The sequence below is a fragment of the Saccostrea cucullata genome, unplaced genomic scaffold (assembly GCF_032062105.1).
Source record: "Saccostrea cucullata isolate Sc308-1 unplaced genomic scaffold, CSIRO_AGI_Scuc_v1 ctg2182, whole genome shotgun sequence".
Classification (NCBI taxonomy): domain Eukaryota; kingdom Metazoa; phylum Mollusca; class Bivalvia; order Ostreida; family Ostreidae; genus Saccostrea; species Saccostrea cuccullata.
Window position 1 is genome coordinate 35,131 of NW_026933970.1, and position 12,735 is coordinate 47,865.

Consider the following 12,735-nt stretch of genomic DNA (forward strand, 5'->3'; position numbering starts at 1 on the left):
TGTAAATACTATCCTTAATCGAAAATTCGTGGGATCACTGGGTAGGGGGATTTGTTGGCTTTGGAATACCACTACTCTCAACCATTAAGACTACCGTCGGAAGGCTTGAATGATAATCCTTGAGAAAGATAAATGCTCTCGTGAATTCAGTGCACAAGAAAATCAAGGCTGTTGGAATGAGAGTCCCAAATCCCCGGATGTGCACATGGCTTTATTTGTTGGCACAATGTAAATTAATGGACGGAACAGGTAGGCATTATCAGGTAAGTAATAATCCTAGTTTTAAAGTAAAAAATATAATGTTTGAAAAAATGATGAAACGGGGAAATATTATAGAAAGTATAGAAAATCCAGGGGAAGTTTTAAGTTTAGGGAATGATTTTTGAAAAAGCATGTTATTTACTGCCGATCTCTATAAGTTTCGGAAAAGGGCAATTTTGACCTACAAACGCCATGGGACCATATATTCTTTTCAGTATATTTTGTAAGTGCAAAGAACAAATTTTTCAATGATACCAAGAATTTGTCTGAAATTACAATAGGTAAGTACTGAGAGGGCCTAAGATTTGTATTGGGTTCTATGGGAAATTAATTGGCACTCTTTTCCCCATAACTGATGCCCAAGGGAGATGATGAAAATTTTTATGTTAACTTTGGGGGGTATCAACATATCAATTTCAATAACTCAGGAATTATCAGTCAAAGTTACACAAAATTTCGGTTACTTGTTGTTTGAATTTGAATTAAAATATTGATAACAATACTGGAAAACATATTGGAAATAAAAGTTTTAATTTTATTCAAAAGTTTATTACGCGTTTCTTTTTCCTTTCAGTATATATGATGCATGTGTCAGAATTTAATGTTTATTTCCTGCAGCATGCAATTACTCGAGGAATTGATAAAATTTAAACAGTATCGATTAGTTGTTTTTTCATTCGACTATTGTTTCCATCATTCAGACGCATGTCTTTATCACACATATCCAAGCGGTTAGATGACAAAGACTCATGTAAATTGTTAACTTGATTTCATTCGAGGCGACAATTTAATGTTCATCAATCTTTTTTTTGTTTCATATAAATGAGAACGTATCAAGTTTTCATTTTTTAAAGTAAAATGTTGATTTCAACTTGTTTTATGATGAGATACAAAATTGAGAAATAAAGGACGGTTCATGGTGAAATTCATTGTCTCTTGGTCCAGGGCTTAGCCTCAGGCTTTTGGTCAAATTATAGTCTTGGATTCAGCTTTCAGGTCCTTCAAAGAGACTACGTTGGTAAAAATGCATTAGATACCTCTCTTGTCTTAAAAAAAGCTTTTTTTTAAAAAAAGATCTTTTATTGCAGTCAAACGTATTGCATGATTGCATATCTCTCGCGAATTTTTCATTAATATGGAGACACCACTGCTTGCTTGTGGAAGGCTAAAAAAAGTTTGACATATACTCGGCACTTATTTGGTGCTGAACAGTGAGGGATCGTTTTCGTGCAAAGACCAACTAAGACACGGGATCTCTGTTTTTAAATTGTCAATTGAAGCACTCCTCACCACCTCGCACAATGAGATTCGAATTAAAGAAGAATTGAAGGGTCAACTCCTTTTCCTAGACTCTATGGAGCTTACGCTTTTACCACTACACCACGTGTGGGCGACTTGAATTTTAAATGCGGGCAGTGACACTGACGTCGGCATTTATTGACGTCATAAACATTGTTTTCCTGCTTTATCAAACATAAGCATAAGACTTTGACCATTTTTTGTGTCATACATGTACATATAAACGGAGTTGAATTTGCATATTTTACTAACCCTTATACTTGTACATTACATTTACATACTGGATTTTTTTTGTAGAAACGCTGTCGCTTCCAAATAATTCGGAAACGTCTTGTGTAAACGATTTATTCATTTATTTTTAATGACGTGCAAAATACATATGTGCATTTACATCAACCGTAAACCATTTATAGCAAGCTTTAAAGGTGCTTGGATACAGCTTTGAAGTTAATATTTTCTTAATTTCGGTATAATATCATGACTAATCTTATATGTTTCAATAGCATTTAAATTGGAAATATACTTTTAAAAAAACACACAACAACTGTTTCGGTAAACAGGATCGACACGAGCTCTGTTATTGTTAATGTTAACGTCTCAACGGGTGTACTCAGTTTGTTTAAGTCTGCACACACCACCGAACACGGACTGATAATACTGATGAATTGGTTTTGTTTTCTCACTTTTCTACGGTATATTCTGGATAGTAGTTTGAATATATATTTATTAATTCACAACCAAATTTATTACTTTTTTTCAGTATTAAAAGTAAAGTTTGCTTTATGAAAGAGCAAGGATGTATCAATCAAGCGCGTCCCGAAATTCGTGGTTTAAATAATTTCCAGAAAAAGTATATATTTATTATGTTTCCAAGTTAAAATGCTATCAATAGCAAGGTATATTATATCATATTTTTGAAATCATGATATTATACCAAAAATTCATAAAATATCAGCCTAAATTATTTGTCCTAGCTAGGACCCTTAATGAATGAAGCTCGCTTGCGCTTGCAGTAAATCAAAATAAAAGTTTTAATTCTACAATGATTACTATATTACAGAAATAATATTCAAAATGAAAAAAAAAATGATATATTGAACACGAACATATGACTGACAATTAGTGATATTTATTTATAGAATGGTAATAAATAGTGACTAATGAACAATCAAATACAACATTTGATGAACCTGGCAATTTATCTTTAAAAAATTTTATGAAGAAAATGTTGTCGAGTCCTAAGTATACATTTCAAACATTTTGGACTCTACAGTAAATTATAAAGAGAACTATCTAATTTTGCTGTTACAAATTTAATGACATTGTAATAGAAAAATGACTACATTTGTTGAATTCATAATACTGCCCGAGTTAGTTATACTCAGACTGATTTAACGTGAATGAATTTGACACTCTATAAATTATTTACATTACATGTATTTCAATTTTCATATATTGCAATAAACTTACAAATTCAGAGTAATAAAATTAACAGTTGATATTTAAGTAAAGCTCAAATGAAGGATATGTAGATAACGAACAGAAATGAAATCTGAGCTGAATTTATAACTTTAAATGAAAACGCATAAGGATATACAGCAAAAATATAAAAGAAATGTTCCTTGAACATAAGCAAGATTTTAATCAAATAAAATATAACATTCTCTCTTTTTTGTTGCAAGAAATGAAAATGATTTCTTTACAGAACCAGTATCCTAGAATACGTCGATTGTCAAATTGATACAGTACCCGCATCGTTATTCTTTACAAATCCATCGTGTCCTATCGTGCGTATATCCTATCGTATCGTGCGTGTATCCTATCGTATCGTGCGTGTATCCTATCTTATCCTATAGTACCGTGTTTTCCGTGTATCGTGATTTGCGTTTTTTATCGTGTTTTCCGTTTATCGTGTTTTGCGTTTATCGTGTAGATCGTTTATCAGGTTCTATCGTGTATCGTGTTTTGCGTTTATCTTGTATATTCGGAAACCCTCACTTTTTATCTTTACTACAGGAAGAAGCTACCGAGGTATTCCGAGTTCCTTTTTCGTTTTGTTAACTAATTAAAATAAGATTATTTTTACCAAGAAAAAGAAGATAGTTTAATTCCTTAGTTTTTCATCATTAAAAGAAATATTAAAGCGTGGAGGGAAAAGAATAAATATTTAAATAATATAATTAATAAATTAAACAATTAATGATAGATTAAATTAAGAAAATTATCGTATCATAGACAAGCAGAAAATCAGAATTTATTTTTGAAAATGAAATAATCGATTCCCTTTTGGTTTTTTTTAATTCATGGAATTGAGTCACTAGAGGATTATTTTCCGTAAGTCACGGAAAATTTTAATATTAATTAACAGAGGATTTATATGTATCTTTTTTAAATGCAATACACATTAATTTTTTTTCTCCCGATCCATTGTCAGGTAATATCAGGAATGTGTTTTCGCCTCTGATCTGCATGTACACTTCTGCACAATTGTTTAAAATCTTGATTTAAACAAATAATAACGAAGGATTTAAGACATCGATCCAGATAACTTTTATACAGATTTTCTCCGTATAGTTACAATTCGTTAAATTCATTTTTATCACTATCTAATTTGTTAATTTTTTTAATTTGTCTAAATCTAAAAACGAATTATATCAAATTTATAAAATGTAATGCAGGAAAATGTTATACCCAATTATCACACCATGCATGGCAGTTACTATAAAATAGAAGTTTTACATTAATTCTAAAAAATAATAAACAGGAAAAAACATGATGACCTTGAACAGCTTACACTGTATATTAGATTAGCGGGTAAGTCTAAAATAATTTTCAGGGTTTAATAATTCATAAAAAACATTTTAGTAGCAATGATTTTTAATTATTTAGTCGTAAAAGTCACATTTCACCCTTTTAATATTTGTTTCTAAATTTTTGTGTTTTCTATTGTAAAGAAAAAAAGTCATTCAATGTTCGTTAATTAATACGAGGTTTTAAGTACATGAACATAAGTTAGATCTTAGCGTTAATGTACACGTACATGTGCAGTTGTAGCAGGTTCATATCTGTTGACACAGCTAGTTTAATGTATTAATGCAGAGCGCTATCATATTAACAGTTATTTCGATTTCTACTCAGGAAATAAATTTTCTTGAACTATATATTTCTTTAAATTTGGTTTCTTTGGACCTGTCTTTCGGCCAGTCTTCTACATGTATTTCTTCCCTAGGATTTTAATATTTAATTGCGATTTTTGAGCACACCGCAAATTGAAAGCTTTATACATTAAATTCAAGTATTTAATTTATTGCGTAAATTTCTTCCGTGAAATAATTTAGCATTGGTAGATAATTTATTAGGTACAAATGTATATTTTTTCCATAAATAAAAAATCAATAAGTTTATAGAGATTCATTAATTTATAATAGTACACGTGAGAAACGGCACATAATTTCTGTAAAGTAAACACTGATCTCAATTTTGTTTATTATAGGAATTAAACGTAATTTATAATTTAGATTTGAAGCTTTGCAAGTACTTAATTTAAAAGATTATAGTAACTAAACAAAATAATCTTTTCGTCTTCTTAGAAAACGTTCCGCATTTTGAAACAATCTTATCAGGTTTTGCGTTTATCCTATCTTGAAGATCGTTTATCAGGTCTATCGTGTTTTGTGTTTATCGTGTTTTGCGTGTATCGTGTTTTGCGGTTATCGTGTTTTGCGTTTATCCTATCGTGCGTGTATCCTGTCCTATCGTGCGTGTATCCTATCGTATCGTGCGTGCATCCTATCGTATCGAGCATGTATCCTATCGTATCGTGTATCCTGTAAAGAATAACGATGCGGGTACTGTATATGTTATCCATGATGTGCTTTGGACAAGGCCTTTGTTCTTTATCAGAACTTGTTCTTACTTCCACAACGTCACTTTCACCACTGACAAAAATCTTGATTCTCATCTGTTATGCTATTTTTGGCAGTAAATTCCAATCTCATAATCCATATGTCTCTGAAAAGTTTGCTTTATTTCTGTACTCAGACTCTCCACAGTATTTCTTATTCTAATGAATGTGAAAAGGATGTAGCGATTTATTTAAACCAGAATTGCATCATTTTATTTTTGTTAATATCATGTGGATTTCGGAGAACATGTTTTGGACACGATCTTTTTTCTTTACCGGTAATTGTTTTTGTTTCTACAATTTGACTTTCCTTAAGGAAATACTCGTCATCCTCATCTGTAATGTTTATATCTATACAAGAAAACCCCCTTTCATATTCAATATGTCTGTGAAAAGTTTGTGTTATTTCGTTAATTAGACTTTCCACTGTATTTTTGATGTCTATGACGCATTGGGACTGCAGATCCATATCTTTATCTGCAGTAAAAACCTGTAACTGAATGGACGTTTTGTTAACAGCAATTACAATGTAATGGCTAGCATCTTTTACCGTGTAGAATGCTGCATTTTTACAAAAGAACGCCATATCAAGTGCTTTCCATTTCCTAAAGCAGTTCACTACCAGCCTAAAGAAGAAAAAATGAGGCAAGTACGTTTTGAAATGGTACACCATAATGGACGTTTTTTGTCCTTTGTTGATTGCATATTGACATTTATCATTAAGTTCAGTTCTGTTCATGCTCGGGATATAATATGTTTTACCGCTAGGATCATCCGCAATTTCTGTCATTAAACCAAGTTTGTCCATGTATGGTAAAATATCATCTTTATGTTGAATATAAGAGTTGTCTCTTGTATAATGCCATATTTCTCTCAGTTCAGACTCAGTTATTCTTCCTGTGTTAATCAATTTATTTTTGCTCACCATTCTAGCTAGATGTTTTTCATCAGTTATGATGTACTTGAAAGCATCGACGAACCACTGAACGTTAACAATTATCACATTTTTCATTTTCTCCTCAGCAAAATAAACAACTTGACCTATTTCATGTAGGAACCGAAGGCCATCATTTAAATCTTTATCGCTAGGTAAATCCGCATTGTTTAATTCTTTTATTTCTTGTACTGAAATAACTTTCCTTCCATTTTCTTTCATTTGAATCAGAGTTTTCTCAAGATTTGCCCATTTTAGAGGAATTACCTCTCCCCATTGTGGCATCTTTTCTACAGTTTCTACTATATGTTTTCTGAGGCATTCAATTGAGTCCTGTTGTTTTTGTGACAATTCATTTGGCGGACATTCGACGTTAAAATATCTGTTTGGAGATATAAGATGTTTCAAAGATTGTTCATCAGATAGGCAGTTCTCCAATTCATCGTAGAACGTTTTCGGCAGATTCTCATTCTGTTTAAAAAATAATTTATAATTGTGCTTTCAATATTATCTTTAAAAAAAATTATCAATAAAAAAAGCTATAGAATGAAAAGTGGAACAAAGGGCCTTAACAGTTACCTGATTTTGATAATACACTTTAAACAATCAATAGAAGTGCTTAATAAAATTAACTGATAGATGAAGCTACTGTAAATATACTACATTTGGCGTTTCATTCTATTTAGCGATTTTGGCGGAAAGCAAAATCCACAAAATCAAGTACATCGAAAAATATCTTATTAATTTTACATATACCTTTACATCTAGCACATTTAGATGGTACTAAACCAAACCTTCACTAACTTGCTTAAAAAAATGAATTTCCATAAAAATCGTACCCTCAAAGTATAATATATGTACCGTATATTGCCCAAGAAGTTCCCATGCTATTTGTATAGATGACACCCTAACGATCTTCTTGGAATCCCTCTTGATTTGCAGATGTCTTACAAGGATGACAACAAGACGAAAGACCACCTTTAAGCAATTGCTTAATGGTAGCTTAAAGGTGACTTAATAGTGGCTTAAAGGAGTTAATTCCTTTTAGCCACCATTAAGCCACCATTAAGCTGCAACTTACAAGTGTTTAATGTCCAAACTTCATAAAGCTATCATTAAGCTACCTTTAAGGTGAGCTTAATGGTGACTTAATGGTCAAATCTTGTTAAAAGTTTACGCATCTTTGAACGAACTTTTTAATTTGTTTCCATATCTTTTACGTAAAATCTATTTCAACTCATAGTTTTGTCTCCGTCGTAATTTCTATATAATATTTTGTCAACATGCATAAACAATGATAAACACGGGCACTGATGACAACGTTAACTAATAGCCACAAGGGCTTGCTCCCGGTGTCTAATCATTATTTATTAAAAAAAATTAATTTACAGTAATAATAAAACAAGACATGCTTTATTATAACCTATATGATTTTAGCTTTGTCGTAATTTCTATATAACATTTTTGACAATATGCACAAACTAGGGCACCGAGAAGAAAAGTTACCTAATATAGCCACAGGGGCTTGCTCCCGATGTTTTATAATTATTTTGAAAAAAAATAATTTACAGTAATAATAAAACAAGCATAATGAGAGTATTGCATGAGCAATACATGTTCCCTACTGGGTTCCCCTTTATCTTCAGCATGTCATTTTATTATAAGCAAAAGTCATGTCCAAGGTAAAACTGAATGATTTTAAAGTTGTAAATGCCTTAAAACTAATAAAATTATCCACATTAAGACGAAAATTTAACTCATTTCTCCACCGTTTTTTCTGCGCTTCATATTTTTGTTGACAATCGGAAGTTAGCGCAGTTCGAACCCGATCTTAATTTAGAGATTATGAAAAAATAATAGAAATGCCATAATTCTGTCAAAAGTCAATGAAGCGAAGTGAAATTCAAACTTGGTCTGTAACTCATTTAGATACACTTACATACCAAAATTCAGCTCAATATCTGCAATCGTTTAGAAAAAATGGGGGGAAAACCAAGTGGGACAGACTGACGGGGACAGACAGACGGACAGACAGACATACAAACAGACGGACGGACGCCGAGGAAACCTATAGTCCCCCCGGTTTCACCGGTAGGGGACTAACAAGACACGCTTTATCATTACATATATGAATTTTTTTAAAATTAACTAGAACTGTCCAATAGGGACAAATACCCCCCGTGTGTTTTTCAGAGAAGGTGCAAATTTAAAAATACTTTATGGATCTAGAGGTGTTCACAATTTATATACGAGGGTTGTCCCGTTAAATCGTGGACAAGTTGTCTAGTCTGAAGAACAAGCATTCTGAGAGTATTGCATAAGCAATACATGTCCCCTACCGGGTTCCCCCTTTTTCTCAGGATGTCATTTTATAACATGCAAAAGTTATGTCCAAGGTAAAGCTGCATGATTTTTATTTTGTGAATGCATTAAACCTATTAAAATAATCCACATTAAAACGAAAATTCAACTCATTTTTCCAGCGTCTTTTCTCGCTTCATATTTATGTCGACCATCGGAAGTTAGCGCAACACGAACCCGATCTTAATTAAACAAATGTGAAAAATTCAAAATGCCATAATTCTGTCAAAAATCAATAAAGCTATGCAAAATTCAAATTGGATCTGTAACTCATTAAGATACACCCACTTACCAAAATTCAGCTCAATATCTGCAAGCGTTTAGAAAAAAAGTGTGGAAAACCAAGTGGGACAGACTGACGGGGACAGAGACAGACAGACGGACGGACGGACGGACGCAGAGGAAACCTATAGTCCCCTCCGGTTTCACCGGTAGGGGACTAATAATCATCATTGCGTCCTGAAATTTTCACCACTCTTTAGTAGATAAATAATGAATATACATAGCAAATTTCAAATAAAGAAGTGCATAGGTTAACAAATTGTGATATTTTATGCTATGTATTGTATCGCACTACGGCGCACCGATGATAACGTCAAAGTGTCTAAAACAGCGTCACGTTTCATCTTTGCTAAACTTAAAGTTGGATTAGCCCCACTTAAATTTAGAAAATTTTTATTGATTTACATATGTGAGTATCTATAACCAGTTAAGAAACCAATGTGGCACACTCGTGCGATCTTCTGAATATCTATTAGCAAGTTACAGACAGTATTCTCACCATCATTCAACTAAAGAGAATCTCACATCGAAGGTCGACAGTGACAGCGTCCTTTGCTATTACAAATGGCAGTCTGTCCATATGTTTTGTACTATCTCTGGACTCGACCACGAAGACTTCACTAAGGAAACTTTCATTTCATTTATATACTATAGACCTATTGATATTTTTCACATTTTCTTTCTTCTGTATTCATTTAAAGTCTCTTAAGGCGTCATTACAACATCCTAATTTTTCTGAACTGCTCTCCGGTGCGCCGCAACGTCATAAAAAGTCGCCATTTTTCGTGGTTTGCGTTTATTACTTGCCCATTTCAAATGCTCAGCTAGGAAACTGCCAAAAATTAACCAAATGCCTTGAAATTTTTAAAAAGACAACAGAATTGATTAAGGAATGGAATAAGGATAATTTTCAGCCTAATCTTATGTATTGAAAACTTTTGTTACGAATTAATTCTTATGTACTCTCTAATAAAACCTTACTATTTTTACCGTGCGCCGTAGGACAATGCCTTGTGCACATTCAAACAGAATAAAATCTGTATTTTTGAATATATATCATAAAAAACATTATGATTCACTTAGATATGATGAATAAACATTTACTGAAAATTTCAGCTTAGTGCGCCCATTACTTTTCGAGAAAAACGCTTTGTCCACGATTTTGTGGGACAACCCTCGTACTTACAAAAAATTTCAGTGAAATCTAATGTCACTCTGCAAACTGAATGTTGAAAAAAAACATTATACAAAATTGAATTAATCTTGATATATCAATTTGAAATGCATTTTGAAAATAAAGAGCTGGTCATCCAGTAATGAAGTGCTTTGATAGACAAGAAATTACAATTAAGAGAATAAGAGAATAAGAGATCTTTAATTCTTGCGCCTTATTCCATGGAGATTAGATAACACACACACAGGCTTGATAAAAGATATGCCTTAACAACTTCCAACACCAAACTCATTAATTGATCTTTAACTGGATGCATGTCCAGTTATTATTCCCAAGAGACAAATGAAATTACATTATCTTCTGTGCAATGTAAAAACTGTTTTTAACACCTGGTGATGTTTCTTTTTTTAAAGTTTTTATGAGTAGTTTTAAGCTGTAGTATTTTTGAACAGATATTCTAGATTCTATATCTCAAACCTTATACATGAGGCCAAAATGAACAAGTCAATTAAAATAAAAATTAAAACCTGTAAAATGCAAAAAAAAGAGCTGAAAATTCCAGGTGCACACCTTCATATGGTGAATAATAAGTGTACAAATTTTCAGATTAACTTTGTAACAGTTTCTGAGAAACGGTCAGGTCAAAACCACAAAACAAAAATGAAAAAAACACCTGTAAAATTCAAAATAATAATCAAATCAAGATGAAAATATCAGGTGCACAACCTTATATGGTGAATAATATGTGTACAAATTGCCAGACAAATCCTTCTAATAGTTTCTGAGTAATGGTCCGGACAAAATCTCGTCTACAGACAGACAGACAGCTAGACAGACAGACGGACATGGTGATTCCAATTTACCCCCCTAAACTTCGTTTGCGGGGTTATAATAATCATTACACACGTTGTTTTTATTATTTGTGTATATTATGTTTTACACAAATAATTATTACACGCCGGAAGCAAGCCCCTGTGAAATATCTTATTTTTTCACCACCGAAAATCAATTTGTTCCTAAAATTATCTTCATCCATTAATACAAAATACATTACTTTTTTAAAAAATAAAGATGGCATTTTTATTTTATGTGTTAAAAGCAACATTCCGCTACAGAATATAAACTAAAGTCAAATGTTCTTATGTAAAACAAAAAGTCTCTTTTTTAAATTTTTTTTGGCGGGGGACTACCGGTATAAAATGTTTTGTTTTCAAAGATTGAATTTTACATTATGAATAATTTGAATTAATACATTATTTCTTTTTATATTATCTGTCAAAATCTAGTCGGTATTCAGTGTTTGTTATTTCAAAATCCAATCATATTAAACATGACATCCGTGATCAGACCAGATTTATACACATTGGGAAAAGGGGCAAGATTAAGTAACAGGAAACTATGCATACACAGCGTACACCATGGTATAATGACAGATTTTGATAATCATTTTTTTTTTTACAAAATTTAAATTTAACGCAAGCATATAACAAATTGCAATTTATGATTCATTGTAAAATGACAATCATTTTGATACCCATTATGATAAAAAGAGAATTTTAACTGAATATGATATTCGAAAAAAGTGTTTGTAAACATAATCAGGTAACTCGTAAATGACGATTGTCACTTTATTGTAAACACAAAAACAATCAATATCCGCAGCATATTAAAAAATAATAGAATCTGTTGTTTTTTTATCTTTCCTTTTCAATGAATGGTTTTGTGTTTTATCTATAATTAATTTAAATTCAATTATGATTTTATGCTTACATGTATAAATCTTCGAATAACAGATCGAAGAACTCATTACTTCAACCTAAAAGCCGAACTCAACGGTTTAGAAATATTTATGTGATATAAGCCTTTTAAAAAGATCTATAAATAGAATTGTTTATATTTTGATTAATAAATCAATTTATGACTTTGGAAACGTTCAACAAAATAAATACTTTTAGAAGTCCAAACAAATTTTGTAAAAAATAAATAAAAAATTTCTATTAAAATCAAAAGCGGCGATAGTCTTATGGATAATTCGACTGCCATATACTTGAAAGGTCAAGGCTTCACGCCCCGTCTGCGGTGATTTTTTTTTTGGGGGGGGGGGTGTTAAATTTTGAATTTCGTTTTTTTTTCAATATTTTTGCCTAATCAAGATATGTTCGAACTCGACATTTATAATTTTTATAACAAATCAATATAAAAAAAATTAAGGACCTATAAGTCGCAATTTAATCAGGATTAGAGGGTGTGTTTCATCTTGTGGACTTTAAATGCAAAATATACAAATAAAATAAATGCTTTTCTAATGTAAAAGGTGTTAAGAAAATTCGCTCCACATTTTTCTTTTACTTTCGGAAAGAAATTCGATGAGAAGATATTTACATTTTGTGATATTTTATGTTTACAGGGTCCATTCCTGCTACTGATAAGGTTTTAACTGTCTTTTGTTGAAGCAATCAGGGGAGGGCAGGTATTAAAACAGATGATGTCTCTTCAGAAAAATCAGGGATCACGCACATT

General features: G+C 31.7%; 1 protein-coding gene across 1 annotated transcript in view; it reads right to left on the reverse strand.

Annotated features, from left to right (window-relative positions):
* Positions 1 to 5,422: 5,422 nt before the first annotated feature.
* Positions 5,423 to 12,735, reverse strand: part of LOC134239716 (uncharacterized) — a 46,231-nt gene continuing 38,918 nt past the window's right edge. The window contains exon 7 of the mRNA XM_062721872.1: positions 5,423 to 6,869. Within this exon, the coding sequence (XP_062577856.1) occupies positions 5,652 to 6,869 (1,218 nt within the window). The 3' untranslated portion in view covers positions 5,423 to 5,651. The remainder of the gene's footprint in view (positions 6,870 to 12,735) is intronic.